The sequence below is a fragment of the Falco biarmicus genome, chromosome 1, assembly GCF_023638135.1.
Source record: "Falco biarmicus isolate bFalBia1 chromosome 1, bFalBia1.pri, whole genome shotgun sequence".
Lineage (NCBI taxonomy): Eukaryota > Metazoa > Chordata > Aves > Falconiformes > Falconidae > Falco > Falco biarmicus.
This window is the reverse complement of record NC_079288.1, coordinates 17,524,194-17,537,386: the sequence shown is the minus strand read 5'-3', so window position 1 is coordinate 17,537,386 and position 13,193 is coordinate 17,524,194. Positions and strand designations below refer to the sequence as shown.

Sequence of the window (13,193 nt, the reverse complement as noted above, 5' to 3'; positions counted from 1 at the left end):
GTAGTGCTGGCATTTCCTAAAAGGATGTTTTTCTGTAGCTGGACTCGCCCAAATAGCTGAATCTGAGCAAATGTATATACGATGCCGTTTGTCCCCAGGCCCCCAGAGTCCGGACGAGGACAAAATGTGCATGCCAGAGAGTCTGACAAAACCTGTTAACAGTTAAACGATTTTTCCAAATTAACAGCCGTGGATATTAGAGAGATCATCCATAAAATGGGGTTGTGACTCAATATTGCATCACCTTTCCAAGCAGGGCTTCGGTGTTTCAGCCTGGGAGGCTGGTGGCTTGTTTGCACCACCTCTTCAAGGACCGTGGTTCTTATTTCCCTTCACATTATTATTTCCATGATAACATAGATTTCCATATTTTTAAACCTGTAGTACTTAATGCTTCTTGATCATTGCAACTGGGGGACTGATGCCAGTTGCTCCTGACTCAAAGAGCTGCTGAACAGGGTATAAAATTCAGAACTGAATGCCACTGAAGCTCTTATTTACATTTTTAAATTCTGTCAGAATAAATGGAGTTTAAGTACTACCTAGAGTTAATCAGCAGCTTAATCATCACTTGCTGTTAGAGGCCTCTTACAAATGAGAAACTTTCATTAACAGTAGAAAACCCACCCTATTAATGTTCCTAAATGTGAGTCGACAACTGCAGCTTCAGTGTTCCTTGAAAATGCTTGTTCATTCTAACACTTCTCTCTGGAAAAGTAGGCAAATATACACATGCATTTGTACAAGATGGGAACTTTATGTCCCAAGTTATGGACTAACAGATTAATTTTTTTGTGTGCGAAATATAGCACAATGATACTAAAATGCAGCATTTGATAGAAACTGTACTGCACCATTTAACATTTCTGAACGTTCACAACTTGTAAAAGCAATGGTTATGACATTTCAGTAACTCAAGGGTAACCTATACTCTTAAAGATCTTGTAAGATGAAAAAAAAATGCCTCTCGAAAGCGCAAATATCATGATTAGATGGTTTTCAAGAAGTATTTTTAATAGTAGTAAAAATGCAGTTGGCTGGCTGGCATAGGGAAAATACTTTTTCTTTTTTTACCCCCACCTTTTGGTTTGGTGCTTCATCCACGTGTGCTGGAGAAAACTCCTGCCTGTAGTGCCAAAGAGTCTGTTAAAAAGAGAAGTTTCCTCAAAATCTTTCCTCCCCCTTTCATGACTAGTGACATGCATTTGAGGTTCAACTGCTGGCAGTCATTCTTTAAAAAGCAAAATTAACAATTTTGTATCTTTCTATTTTATATATATATAAAATACAGTGTATTTTAATAAACAGGGCTTTGCTGTAACTGGAACAGAAGTTTCAGGAGTCATAGTGTCAGAGGCTGGAAGTTGGTGTAACTTTTAAGCTGATCCTACAAAAACTTTGCTGAATCTCTGTAGTGTGGCGCTTCAGAGAGATGTGAAGTTTTATTTGATGGGAAAAAATCTATATAATTTTTCATTTGGATGGAAATGATGGTTCTTAAAAAAAATATCAAAGCTGCCTCTATTTAATTACAAATACTAGGTAAGACTTCTGAAAACAGGCTTCAACAGTGTTTTGTTCCATGAAGCAAAATTCTTAATGGTTGTTTATGTTGTAGTATTAGAATGCAAGCGTTGTTTTTTACTGAAATATCCAGATTTTAATGAATTTAGGCTAGTGCAATCTTTTGGAAGTCTGTTTCCAGTTTCAGTTCCTTGTGAAACATTCAATTGTAGTGGAGAATCAGAATCAATAAAACAAAAATTTGTGTTTAATGTTGACTGTTTCTAAAATCTATCTAAAATTAATATTCTCTCCTCCCCCTTCCAAAAAAATAAACCCAAAGCACTTTTTCCTGAATCTTAGGATAAAACTCTAGCTGGTCTCTTCTGTTTTTCAAGTACATTTTGTTGAATTTACTCGAATTTGTTGAATTTACAGAATACACAAGAACAGCACCTCTCGTCCTATGGGTGCATCTTTGTTCCTGATTAACTGCAAAATTCATTAAGTGATAGCAACTAGTACAATATATTTCGTTGCTTATTTGGACAGAAAACATCTAGTGAATGACTTTTTTATTTTTTGATATTTTTTTTCAATTGAAGGCCTTAAGCAGCTCGCCAAGACCTACATTTTAAGCCTTTAAGAAGGGACAGCAGGTTGTGCATTTGGGGTTTTTTTGTGTGTGGTGTTTTGGCAGATAGAGACTACAAAGTGTGGATAAGCAGAGGTCTGTTGTGTGCTAAGGTCCTTTTTTCTTATCCTTTCATATTCTTTATTTGAAAGACAATAGGCTTGGTTCTCAAAGCAAAATGCAAGGAATTGGGTTTAGATTCTTCTACCAAATAGGTTTATCTTCCAGCATCTTCCTTTCTGAAGTCCGATGTGTAAATACACTTGTGGTTTGCATCTAGACTCCTGAAACTGCAGCAGCCTTTTGAAGGTGTATTTTAAAGTCATTGCTAAGTGGCACAGAATTATGATGCAAATCTGCCCCTTCTGCCTGTGTACCTGCCTTAGTTTGAGTGTAAGCTTTGAAAATTTGTCCTGAAGCCTTCCCCCTCCTCTGCTAAGAACAGGGTGAGTGAGCTGAACTGCCCGAGGTTTGCAGGGGGATACTATTCATGTGTAGTTAAAGGAAATGAAAACCAATTTTTATGACTTTTAGATCTAAGATTATGTCTGTGCTTTGGATATGAGGTGACACGTGTATGTTAGCTGGCTGATTAAATGATTGAATTTTGTTGGAAAAGTACAAGTAACCGATACTGTGCTGCTGAAATGGGATTTCAGGAATTTTTTTCCTAGTACTGTGGATTTGTGATTTTCTAGATGTTACTTTCCTTCATTTTACTCCCTATTTAAATTTATGCATACTTTTTCACAATTAAAGTCTTTGCGAATGTGCAAAATATTGCCGACTTTCAGAAGCCAAGGTCCTTGCGTTCAAGATCTTACAGTTCTTCAAAAGAGCGTTAATAAAATGAATATTGTGCACTTAATTAGTCATGCTCACAAAGGAAAAATAAGCTAAATACTTGTAGTGAAAAAAAAATTAGAAATACAGTGTGATCTTCAAGCCCTCTGAACTTGGTTTTCATGTCTTTGTTCTGTTGTTTAATGCTAATTGGGCACTGACTTAGTTCAGTTTTCAGAAAAAAATGGAGGCATTTGAACAACCATTCTGTTAATCATTCATCTCTCATCATTTAAATATTCCTTATTTCATAATCATGCAGAAACTTAAAAGTAAACATTACCTTTCAGTAGCTTTTCCGGGCTTCCGAGTGTTCCTTGAAAAAGAAACCTCAAAATGTAACTGATTTCTACAACTGTGACTCGCTCCGATGGCGAGTCATTAGGAGAATTTTTACCACGAATACGCAGCTTCGTAAGGGACGGTTCTGAAAAGCTGGAAATTGTTTGTAAAAGTTGACATAGTCATGTATAAAATGTGTAATAGATGTGCTTTAGGCTCTGCTCTTTTTTCTCACACCCCCCCCCCCCCCCCCCCCAAAACTTTACCAGTCCAGGCACAGAATTTACTCACCCATTTGTATCATTGTGATGGTGAATCATGAGGGAAGCAATCCTTTTCTTGTAAATAAGTTCACAAAAATTATTTGCCCCAGGCTACTGATACATTTCGTGGAAGAGAGTGAGCTACTTTGTTTCTTCAGTGTGTGCATTTTCATAATTTCTTAAGATTAGAAAACTGGGGTTTTTTTAAATTGGTCTTTAGCCTGGAAAAGGGACTATCATGTCACATCAGGAGACTCAGGAAGATAATTTGAAGGACCTAGCTCAGCCGCAGGCATTTGGAGGGATAGTTTGTAAAACACTGTGTGTATTTTGGTGTCTGGTGTGCTTTGCAGTAGTGTAAAGAATCAAAACTGAAGTGATGAAATCTAGTTGACTGTTTTTAATGTAGCCCACCATATTTAATTTCTTTAAAATTAGAAAAAAATAATTAAAATCTCTCTTCTTTTTGAAATTAAAATGGTGTTTGTCAGTAATGGGGACTCCCCCATGGCTGGAGTTAGTGTAATATAGGAGTAGAGTGTATATATGTGGATCAAACCTTGGGAGCCTTCGGCTTGTGTGTGAGTTCTCACCACACCAGCTCAGCTAGTGTTGTACCTCAGCTGTGTAGTAGGGATTTTTATTTTTTTTTTAAAGTATTGTGACAGTTATTAAAGCTCCTCAGGCCTCCTGCTTAAAGCATGGGGTGTGGGTTTGAAGGCTGGTCTCCCAGGTTGGTTTGGATCAGAGGCCGGCCAGGCCAGGCCGCGGTTGCAGGCCGCGGTGCCACCACCTTCCCACTCCAAGGTGGGAGCCACTCGTCCCCCCAGCGCCCCGTCAGCTCTGGCACCTTGGCGGGAGAACGAGGTGTTCGGTAACATGTCGTAGCTTTTGTGCAAGTCATCTGCCATAACCCATGGCATGATTCAGAGCAGGGTTCATAGTTCCTTCTTTGTTCCTTTGTTAATCCCTGGCGGGTGGGAGGGGCCTGCACAATTTGCTAATGCATTCTTTTTGGGGAAGGATGACGCACAGATTGGCCTAATAAGGACTTAGTTTGAGAAAGGGGCCGTCTTCTTGGAGGAGATAGGGGCAAGTCATAGGGCCAGCAGTTTCTTTTTTAACGGAGGGATGACACAAGCACAAGTCATTTCCTTATTAATCGGTTCAAACCAGTTCTTACAGGAACTGCTGGTGATAAATGTGGGACTTCTCAGAAGTCATTCATTTCATTCTTAGCGCTGCCCCAGCGCACAGCCCCAGCTGGCTTCTCCCTGCCTTTAAGGAAATGCTCTAGCTCAGCTCCTTTCTGTTACCAGCACTCTAGTGTCACTGGCTTGCTCTGAGATATTTTTCTTTTTCAGCACTTTTTGAGGATCTGAGGAAACGTGTCCCTTTCAGAAGTATCAGATAAAAAGATGAAATACACTTTATTTCTTGGTTATCTGTTTTCTCAAGTAGCAATGCCTTTTTGAGCTGTAGCTCAGTCAGAACTTTGTTCTGTTTGGGTCAAAGTGGTAAGTTGAAAAAAAAAATGTTTTTTGTTTTTGTCTTTTTTTTTTCTCCCCTATTTTGTCTTGTTCTCTGGGATGAACTTTGCATCAGTGCTATTCCAAGTATAGGTCCTTCTCTTCAGAAGCCATTTCAAGAATATTTGGAAGCTCAGAGGATAAAACTTCACCACAAACCTGACAGTGGCGTGCCACAGGTAAGAACCTCTCTGCCTCTCTCCCCAGTTAATTTTTCCCCTTCTCTGGCTGCCTGTTGACCTGTCAGGTTTATCGATGTAACTCTTGGTTCTGTTTTTCAAAGATTTGTAGTGGCCCAGGGAATAGATAAAAGTTTCATTTTAAAAGCAACTTGGGAATTAAAAATAACACTGTAATTATATGAAATTGGGACTTAAACCTCTTCAAGAGTAGAGAAAACAATAAAGCAAGACTAGTCACATGTCTTGCCGCTGTAATATCAGCTGCCTATTTGGGAAGATAAGTTTTAAGCAGGAAAAAGTTGCATTTATGTGTGAGATGGTAACAGACTGTGCAGCACCAGCACTTCAGAAGCCAGTAGGATCTGTGGCTTAATGGCAAGTAAGAGAAACAGAACCCCCAAGCCTGGGGTGTTCTAAAGGAAAAGAAAAATATGGTGTTCAGAGCTGGTACAAAGGGGCAGAAGTGTTCTTTCACACAAAAGAAGTCTTAAAAACCAAAAACAATATTTCAGAAAACATTCCCTCAACTTACAGTGGGGACAGAGCAACTTTGACATTAAATTCCTTAGGATTCTAAACATAAAGATAAAATCCATTAATCGAACTTGCATTTCACATGTAATACTTGTAGCTCTTGCAAATACTTCTTGGACCATTTCTTACCACAAAAGAGACTAAATTAGGGAGGATCGGGCTGGAATAACTAAATATGCAGATTCCTTTTATGCACATTGAAGTAATTTTGGTGCAGTGCATTGCTGCCCTCCTTTGACAAAAAAAATGCAAGTTAAGAGTAGCCGTGGAAAGCGCTCGAAGTGGGACTGCCGAGGTCATCGCTTTAACTTCTAGTGACACCAGAAGAATCGGATGCTAATTGGAAGATAACACAGTATATGCCGTTTAGGAAAAAAACATTGTTAACCAATGACCTTATTGTTTTCTTTGCAATGAACATGACAGGGAATGACAGGCAGGGGTTTGCCAATTCCAAACTCTACGAATTGTTAGCAAAGACGAAACAATACTCGGAATAATAAATTACTGCATTAGCACACTAGTAACGATCAAGGATTCAGCATCTGCCCTGCAGTGTGTTTGGCAAGCCCTCCTGCATTGTCTTTCAAGGGACTAAAGTCAGCTTCACAGAGGGACCTGCAGGAATCCTGTCGGCTTGCACTTGGTTCCTGTTTTTAATTTGATAAATTACATAATAAAAAAAAATGGTTAGGTTTTTCCCTTTCACCCAGAAAATGGAGAATTCTCCATTGTGCCGTCCACTAATTTTCATTTTCCTCGTTCTGTTTTGTCTCTTCAGGGGGAAAACTGGCTATCCTGGATGTTTGAAAAATTGGTGATTGTCATGGTTTGTTATTTTATCTTATCTATTATCAACTCCATGGCCCAAAGCTATGCCAAACGACTGCAACAGAAGATGTACTCTGAAGAAAAAACCAAATGAGCTTGGAAAAAGCCCCTTGCAATGGGTTTTAGCAGACATGAAAAATGACGCATCTTTCATATGTTTAAAAATCAGCATTATTCAAAGTGGGGGAAAACTTTTTAACATCGATTTTCAACTATAACAAATTTTTATTTAATTTCAAAGTAATTCGGATAGTAGAGCAAACGTTGCATTGACAAACTTATAAATGTTAAGGTAAGGTATAAATGCTTTACAAGTCTGAGTTGTGTTATACAAGATGGACAATGTGATGTTAAATGGTGTTTAACACAAATGTTGTCCATCCAAATTACTTCTAAACTGGCTGGTTTAATACTCTCCATTTCCTGATTTAACTTCAGACTGACCTAAGGGTAACTTTTTATTTTGAAGGGTGGCTGTTTTGCTTTTTCCATAACTTTCCAAGACCATCAAAATGTATATAAATGAATACAGATTGGATACGAACTGTTGCATGTCCCTCATGGTAAGGCTATTCCATCTGAATTCTCCAGTGTCCCATTGCATTGCACGTGCTCTCGGTTGGAGAAGCCACCCTCTTAAACTTCATGATGTTAGCAGAGATGATTGATGTCAGAATGCTGAAGTTGACGTTTTTTATTCTGTATATTTAGAATGAAGTTAAGATAAAACTTTATAAAGTCATCTTTGATCATTCCAGAATTTCTTGTGTCAGTCTTTTTAAGCTGTTTCTTTTCCTCTCCACTTTTGTATGCTCAGTTTCTTTTGTTTCTTTATTAAGCCTTAATCCCATGAATCGCATGCTTTACTCATCCTTCCTGCACAAATGGTGCTGAAGCCCTTTGTTCTTTCCTTTTTTTTCTTAAGAACTTCTTACTTAGCAGAAGGAAGTGCAAAGGATATTGCTTGCTTGAAGGATGGCGCGCTGGTTAAAATAGGCAAGTTATTAAATAGCTAGCAGTGCTCGTTACTATCAGTTCCTCTCAGGTGTTTGCACTGAGCACAGCACCGTGGGCAATGAAGAAGAGAGGTTATAGTAAATATTCCAATTACAATAAAGATTCCAGCTGAAACCAGATTTGATGTTAAACCCAGCAATGATGCAGAGAACTTCAGAGAGCCTTAACCTTAGGCTTTTCAAGTCAGGTATTTTAAAAACAGTGTTATGAATCGATGTGTTCCAGTTCTACTGTACATAAACATGACTGATATTACACTGGATCTTTTCCCTCTTCAGTAAGTAGGTATCCAGTCCACTGCTACTGTATATGTGTGACTACTGTAATAATTTTAGAACTATTGTTTATTTTTATCCTAGGGATAAGTCACAAGAATTAATTTAACTTTCAGTTAGTGTCATCAAAAGGTGGCATATGTGCACAAAGTAGGTTAGATCATGCTCTTGCTGAGGTGAAGATTTATCCCTGCGTCAGGTTAGGGCAAGGTGTGAGAATATATATTTTGTTCAATCCTGCCTGAATGTCCTCTTGTGTTGCCAACCGTCGTGACATCTCCATGGCTGTACCATCCTGTCGGATAGCTTATCAGACTGATGTTGACTGTTGGATCTCATGGCAACAACAGTCGGTAGGCTGTCTGACATTTTGGTATCTTTCATCTGACCGTTTGCTCATCCATCTCCAACTGTTTTCATTGAACATCAACAGCATATAAATGTTTTTCAGTTTAGATGGAAATGAGTTCAGAAGTCATGCAGTGCAGCTGTCTACATAAGAAACATCTTTTAAAGTTTCATCTCAGTCGTGTGTGAGGTTTGTAACGTTTCTCTTGTATGCTTCATATATAACTTCAAACAATGTTACCGAATGAATGGGGAGGCTTTTTTAGTATGGACTCCTCTCAGCAGTGCTGCTGAAATACTGATAAGTCTGAGTGCTGGGAGGTAGTATGAGATTGTTAAAAGCACAGAGGCCATTCATTTGCCCCTGTTGGTTTTTAAAAGATGAACAGTATTTCTTAACTCTTGGCCCTAGCAGCTTTTTTACTCTTTGGCCTAAATGTGGTCTTTGAAAATAACTTAGCAAAGAACTTGTTCTAATACAATACACGTTCAAAAAGATTACAGCAGCGTTTGCTGCTTTGCTTTTTTCAGTCTACTGAAACTTTAGTTCTGCACCTTGTCAGAGATCACATCAGCAGTTCATAGCTGCTTTGTTTTTCTTCAGGATACTTGGATTAGTGAAAGAGCTGTTTGCCACTTTCCCCGGTTCTAGTGGCAGTGGTTTTTCCTCAGATCTGCCATTCACCTGAGGGACACTGGTATTTACTTCATACAGTTCTGGTGGTGTCTTAAAGCCTTTTGTGAGAGTCAGTGACATTTATGTCCTGTTGAAGTCCCCGTATGCTGTGAGATTGAAATGAGGAGACTGTAACAAGAATTAATAAGAAAAAAAACCTTCTTCCTAGAGCTTGAGCCAATAAACTACACGTTGCTGAATGCTTTAGCAGGCTCCTTACAATGATGCCTCCTTGCCTGCTGAAAAACCACGAGACAAATTGAAAGCTTTCTCCCAGTTCTATTTCAATATATGTAGACACATATAGTGTGAAATATATCTCTATTGTTCTGCAACTCATGATTGTATGTGTCCATTCCAATAAGCTGTGCTTTATTTTGAAGCTTTCTAACACTATTTAAAGAAGGGACTGGTCATTCTGCTTGCTTCTACCTGTTCAGCCGCTGGGAGATAGTAAGACTTGGCAAAAGGTAAAAATAATAGAAATGAAAGTTATGCAAACTTGATGAGATTTGCAAATGGATAGTTTTATGTTTGCTTAAATAAACAAAAAAATAACTGTTTCCCGGTGTTTATTTCAGCTGGATTGTTTCAGTTTCTGTTTCAATTTCTGTATATGGAGCTTGGTGGTTAGGCTTTAGTCCCAGGCATTTTGCAGTGAGTGTGAATCTGGAAGATGCACATTTTGTGCTGTTGCATTTTCTAGCTTCAAAGAAAGACCCAGAGCCTTTAGCACTTCTGCTGCCTTAATCCAGAGTTTCCTTTTGTTGTTCATATTTTCAGTTACACATTGGAAGCTGTCAGTCATCTATAAAGTGTGTTAGAGAAAAATCCAAAGCAAGCTCTGTTGCAAAAGAAACAGTCTTAGCATAGATCACTATTTTTAGCTGATTCTTCTTGTAGTTTAGACACCGAATAAAGTATCTTGGTTTTTTCTTGGAATTACTGAAAATCACAGGGAAGTAACAGCCCTTGTAACAACAAGTAATGTTTGGTTAAAGATCAAATACGACTTGGAGGTGATAGAGATTTTTGGTTTGTCTCATCAACTGTGGAACATGGCTAAAGCTCCACTTCCCCAGGTGCAGCGTAAATCGGAAGCAAAACAAACTTGGCTGTATTTCCAGCCTACAAATTCAGAGAAGCCCATCAGGGCTGAGGTCAGGTAGGGTTGCAGCTAATCCTCTTAATTCACTACTTGTTGCCTGGCCTGTGACATCTGCCTTGGAAGGCCATCTGAGATGTAAGCGCACTGGTGTGCCCCTCTCCGTGGCAGGTGTGATGTTCCCCATCAGGGCAGGAATTGTGTTGATGTAAGCAAAGCTAAAAAGGTCGCAGTGCTCTGTGCCAGGCTGAGCTGTGAGGCTGGCACTGGCCCTGTCGGGTTGAATCATCCTGTTCCACACTTGCCTCGGCTCCATCCAAACCATCGGAACCTCCTGCTGCCCCTCTCTGGAGCTTCTTGCCTCCACCCCATGTCACACCGTGTTTCTTAAAGCAGCTCCCTCTGAAATCACCCAGCTGCCTGTTCATGCTGAAGGACACTTGTCATTAATATCCGAAGGTGGCTTAATGCTGTTCCAGAAAGTCCTTCCCTGCTGTGCTTTTGGGTTTCATTATTGAATTTGTTAGAACCAGCCTCCTGCTCGCTCCAGGCAGTGCTAATTGCAAGCACAAATTCTGTGGCTGTTTCCCTGATTATCAAGCACAAATATAAATATTAGTGAAAAAAAAAATTGATTGCAGGTGTAAAAATAAGTGGTGATTGGGTGCGTTCCTTGCAGGTACAAGTAATTCAGTTTTTCTTTGAAGCACATGGTTAAAAAATACTTTGTAATCAGTAGTTAAAAGGTTGAATGTAGTTATAAGTAAGTTAATTGAAATTGCTCTTCTGAGATTTAAAATTCTAGGGGGTTTCTGTAAATTTCTGGGTTTGGGGTGGTTTGGGGTTTTTTTGCAGGGGTTCAGGGGGTGGGGTGTTTTTTTGGAGTAGAAGAAGAAAAAGCAGTAAGGACTTGGTCCAGCCTTCTCCAGGTTGCAGCACTAAGTACAGTGTGAATGTGGGCGAGCAAGAGCCAGGGAGGGCTGCCTGCTGGGCTGTCACCCCTGGCTAAGAGCAGGCTGATCCCCGGGAGGGTTTAATTGCTGAAGCTGTGGTGGATTGCCATAGCCTCTTCAGGAAACGGGGAGTGAAGCAATCGTCCTCCCTGTGAAACACCCAGCTAACGCGTTCAGAACTAGATCGAGGGTAAATATTTGCATATGCTCTTGCAAACTCGTTTTTAAAAGGATTACACTGAAAAACTCTTGGAGCTTGCTGTGACTTCCCTAATCCAAGTGTCTAATTGATGCCATGAAATACTGGCATTTCTTTCTTTATCTGTTTCGCTTGCTTATTGATGCACCCACTGGGCTTTCATAAAAGGCAGCGGAGCGATGCTGGGGCAGTGGCATGAGTGGGAGCGGCTGGGACAACCTGGGTCACTTGTCAGAAGAGTGAAAGGAACGCAACTGCAGGAACTGTCATCAAATGTCCAAAAGCCCTCTGGCTCTCAGGTACAGGTAGGCGGGAAGAGCCCGGCAATCTGTGACAGGCCTTTTGGCATGTGTCAGGAATTCAGCAAAATGGTGTTTTGCTCATAAAAGTTGACTGTTGCTCTGTGCTGAAGTTACAGTGCAGAGAGGCTGTTGAGCTCTGAAGTTACTCAGCCCATTCACTGCTGAGCTCAGTTGTGGTAAAGCAAACGTGCACATACAAACCTGTTAAATGGACCAGGCTTTGTTTTAGTTTGCCTTTAGCACTGGCCTTTATTGTGCTAGAGGATTTTTAAAATTATTTTTATTATTCACTTACAGAATGATTCAAAAAGCATTGACTACATTAGCATTAAATCAAAGGTCAACTTTCTTTAAACCTCATTTGATGAGCTGTTCAGATATGGGTAAGCGTGCTGCATCCTCCCTGTTTCAAGGGAGTTGCTGCCAGCTTAATTGTTCTTCTGGTTCCCCGAGAAGCTTAAATGAGTTGCCCAGGCAGCTGGTAATAAGGAAACTAGCTGCTATTTCCGGATGAAAGGCAAGAGATAGGACTTGTCAGCTCGGTGCATTGTTCCCTGCCCTGATGACTGCCCTGCAAGCCGCACCCTTCCCCCATGGCCTCAGAAACTGCTTTTTGGTCCTAGTAAAAAGGACAAGTTGGTGGTTTTGGTGACTGCTGTGCTGTTGCTGCTTGAGGGATCCTGCGAGGGAAGGGCTGGCTGTGCAGTACACGTACTTAAGGAACAATCCACGGGGTTTGGGGGTTGGTTGGCTTTTGTTTGGGTTTTTTTAATCCTAATGTGACAGAGCAGGCCACACAGGTCTGATTCTGCCTCCTCATGAGAGGTGGTTAGAACTTTCTGTTTCCTTGTGGCCTTGGTAGTGTGCCCTTTAGCTGCTTATCTCAAAGATATCTCCGTACGAACTACACTGAAGTGTTCGTCAGCCTGGCTTTACACAAGGTTGTGACCACAGTTCTGACCGAGGACATGGACCTGTAGGTAGCCGCCTGTCCCCTTACTTGGGTGCCAGCTGATCTGTATGACATTTCTAAGGATTAAAGGCTTCTCCCTGGAAGGTGGCGTGGCTTTGGGGAAGTTGTCAGCCAGAGCTCTAACCTGCTTGAGCACAAGCACCTCCAGTGCCCAGGGGTGCCTGAGGAGGTTAAACTCTGCCTCCAGCCATTTGATGAAGTTAAGAAATTCTTTAAGACACTGGTTGTATTTCCCAGAGCGTGTTCTATCTGCACACAATGACCTTGCGGTACCTCTGTTTTCCTTCCATATTGTCAGGAAAGAAACTGGCAGTTCTTTTGCAGAAGCTGCTTCTAACTAAACCACGTCAATACTTTGTTCAAGGCTTACATGTACGTGTAGAAACCATGTGAGTTCTAATAGACAGTGTCTTTCCTGAGACTGCATGTTCTGAGGCTCTTCCCATCTGTTGAAAAGGCTTGAAAAAGGTTTGTGTGCTCCGCATTTCCTTTGTCTCTGAATGAAACTGGGCCTGCGTGAAGAGAAAACAGACATTTAGATTTACAGCACTGTACCAATCTAGCCACGGTCACAGAATCCCTCTGGTCTGTTCAGAAACGAGTCTTCTCTTGGTGCCTCTTGTTGCTGCAGCTGTTCTCTAGAGCTGCAATGTTCAGGCTATTTTCATAACAGATTTCATTTCTCAGATTCCTTGATTTTTATGTCTCACCTCAGTTCAGCTGACCTCTTGTGACATACAGTCA

At 40.5% G+C, this 13,193-nt stretch overlaps 1 protein-coding gene across 6 annotated transcripts in view; it reads left to right on the top strand.

Annotated features, from left to right (window-relative positions):
- Window positions 1-9,480, top strand: part of VMP1 (vacuole membrane protein 1) — a 70,828-nt gene extending 61,348 nt beyond the window's left edge. For all 6 annotated transcript variants that reach the window (XM_056352906.1, XM_056352896.1, XM_056352889.1 and 3 more), the window contains 2 exons: window positions 5,131-5,233; window positions 6,552-9,480. In XM_056352906.1, the coding sequence (XP_056208881.1) occupies window positions 5,131-5,233; window positions 6,552-6,695 (247 nt within the window). In that variant the 3' untranslated portion in view covers window positions 6,696-9,480. The remainder of the gene's footprint in view (window positions 1-5,130; window positions 5,234-6,551) is intronic.
- Window positions 9,481-13,193: the final 3,713 nt, after the last annotated feature.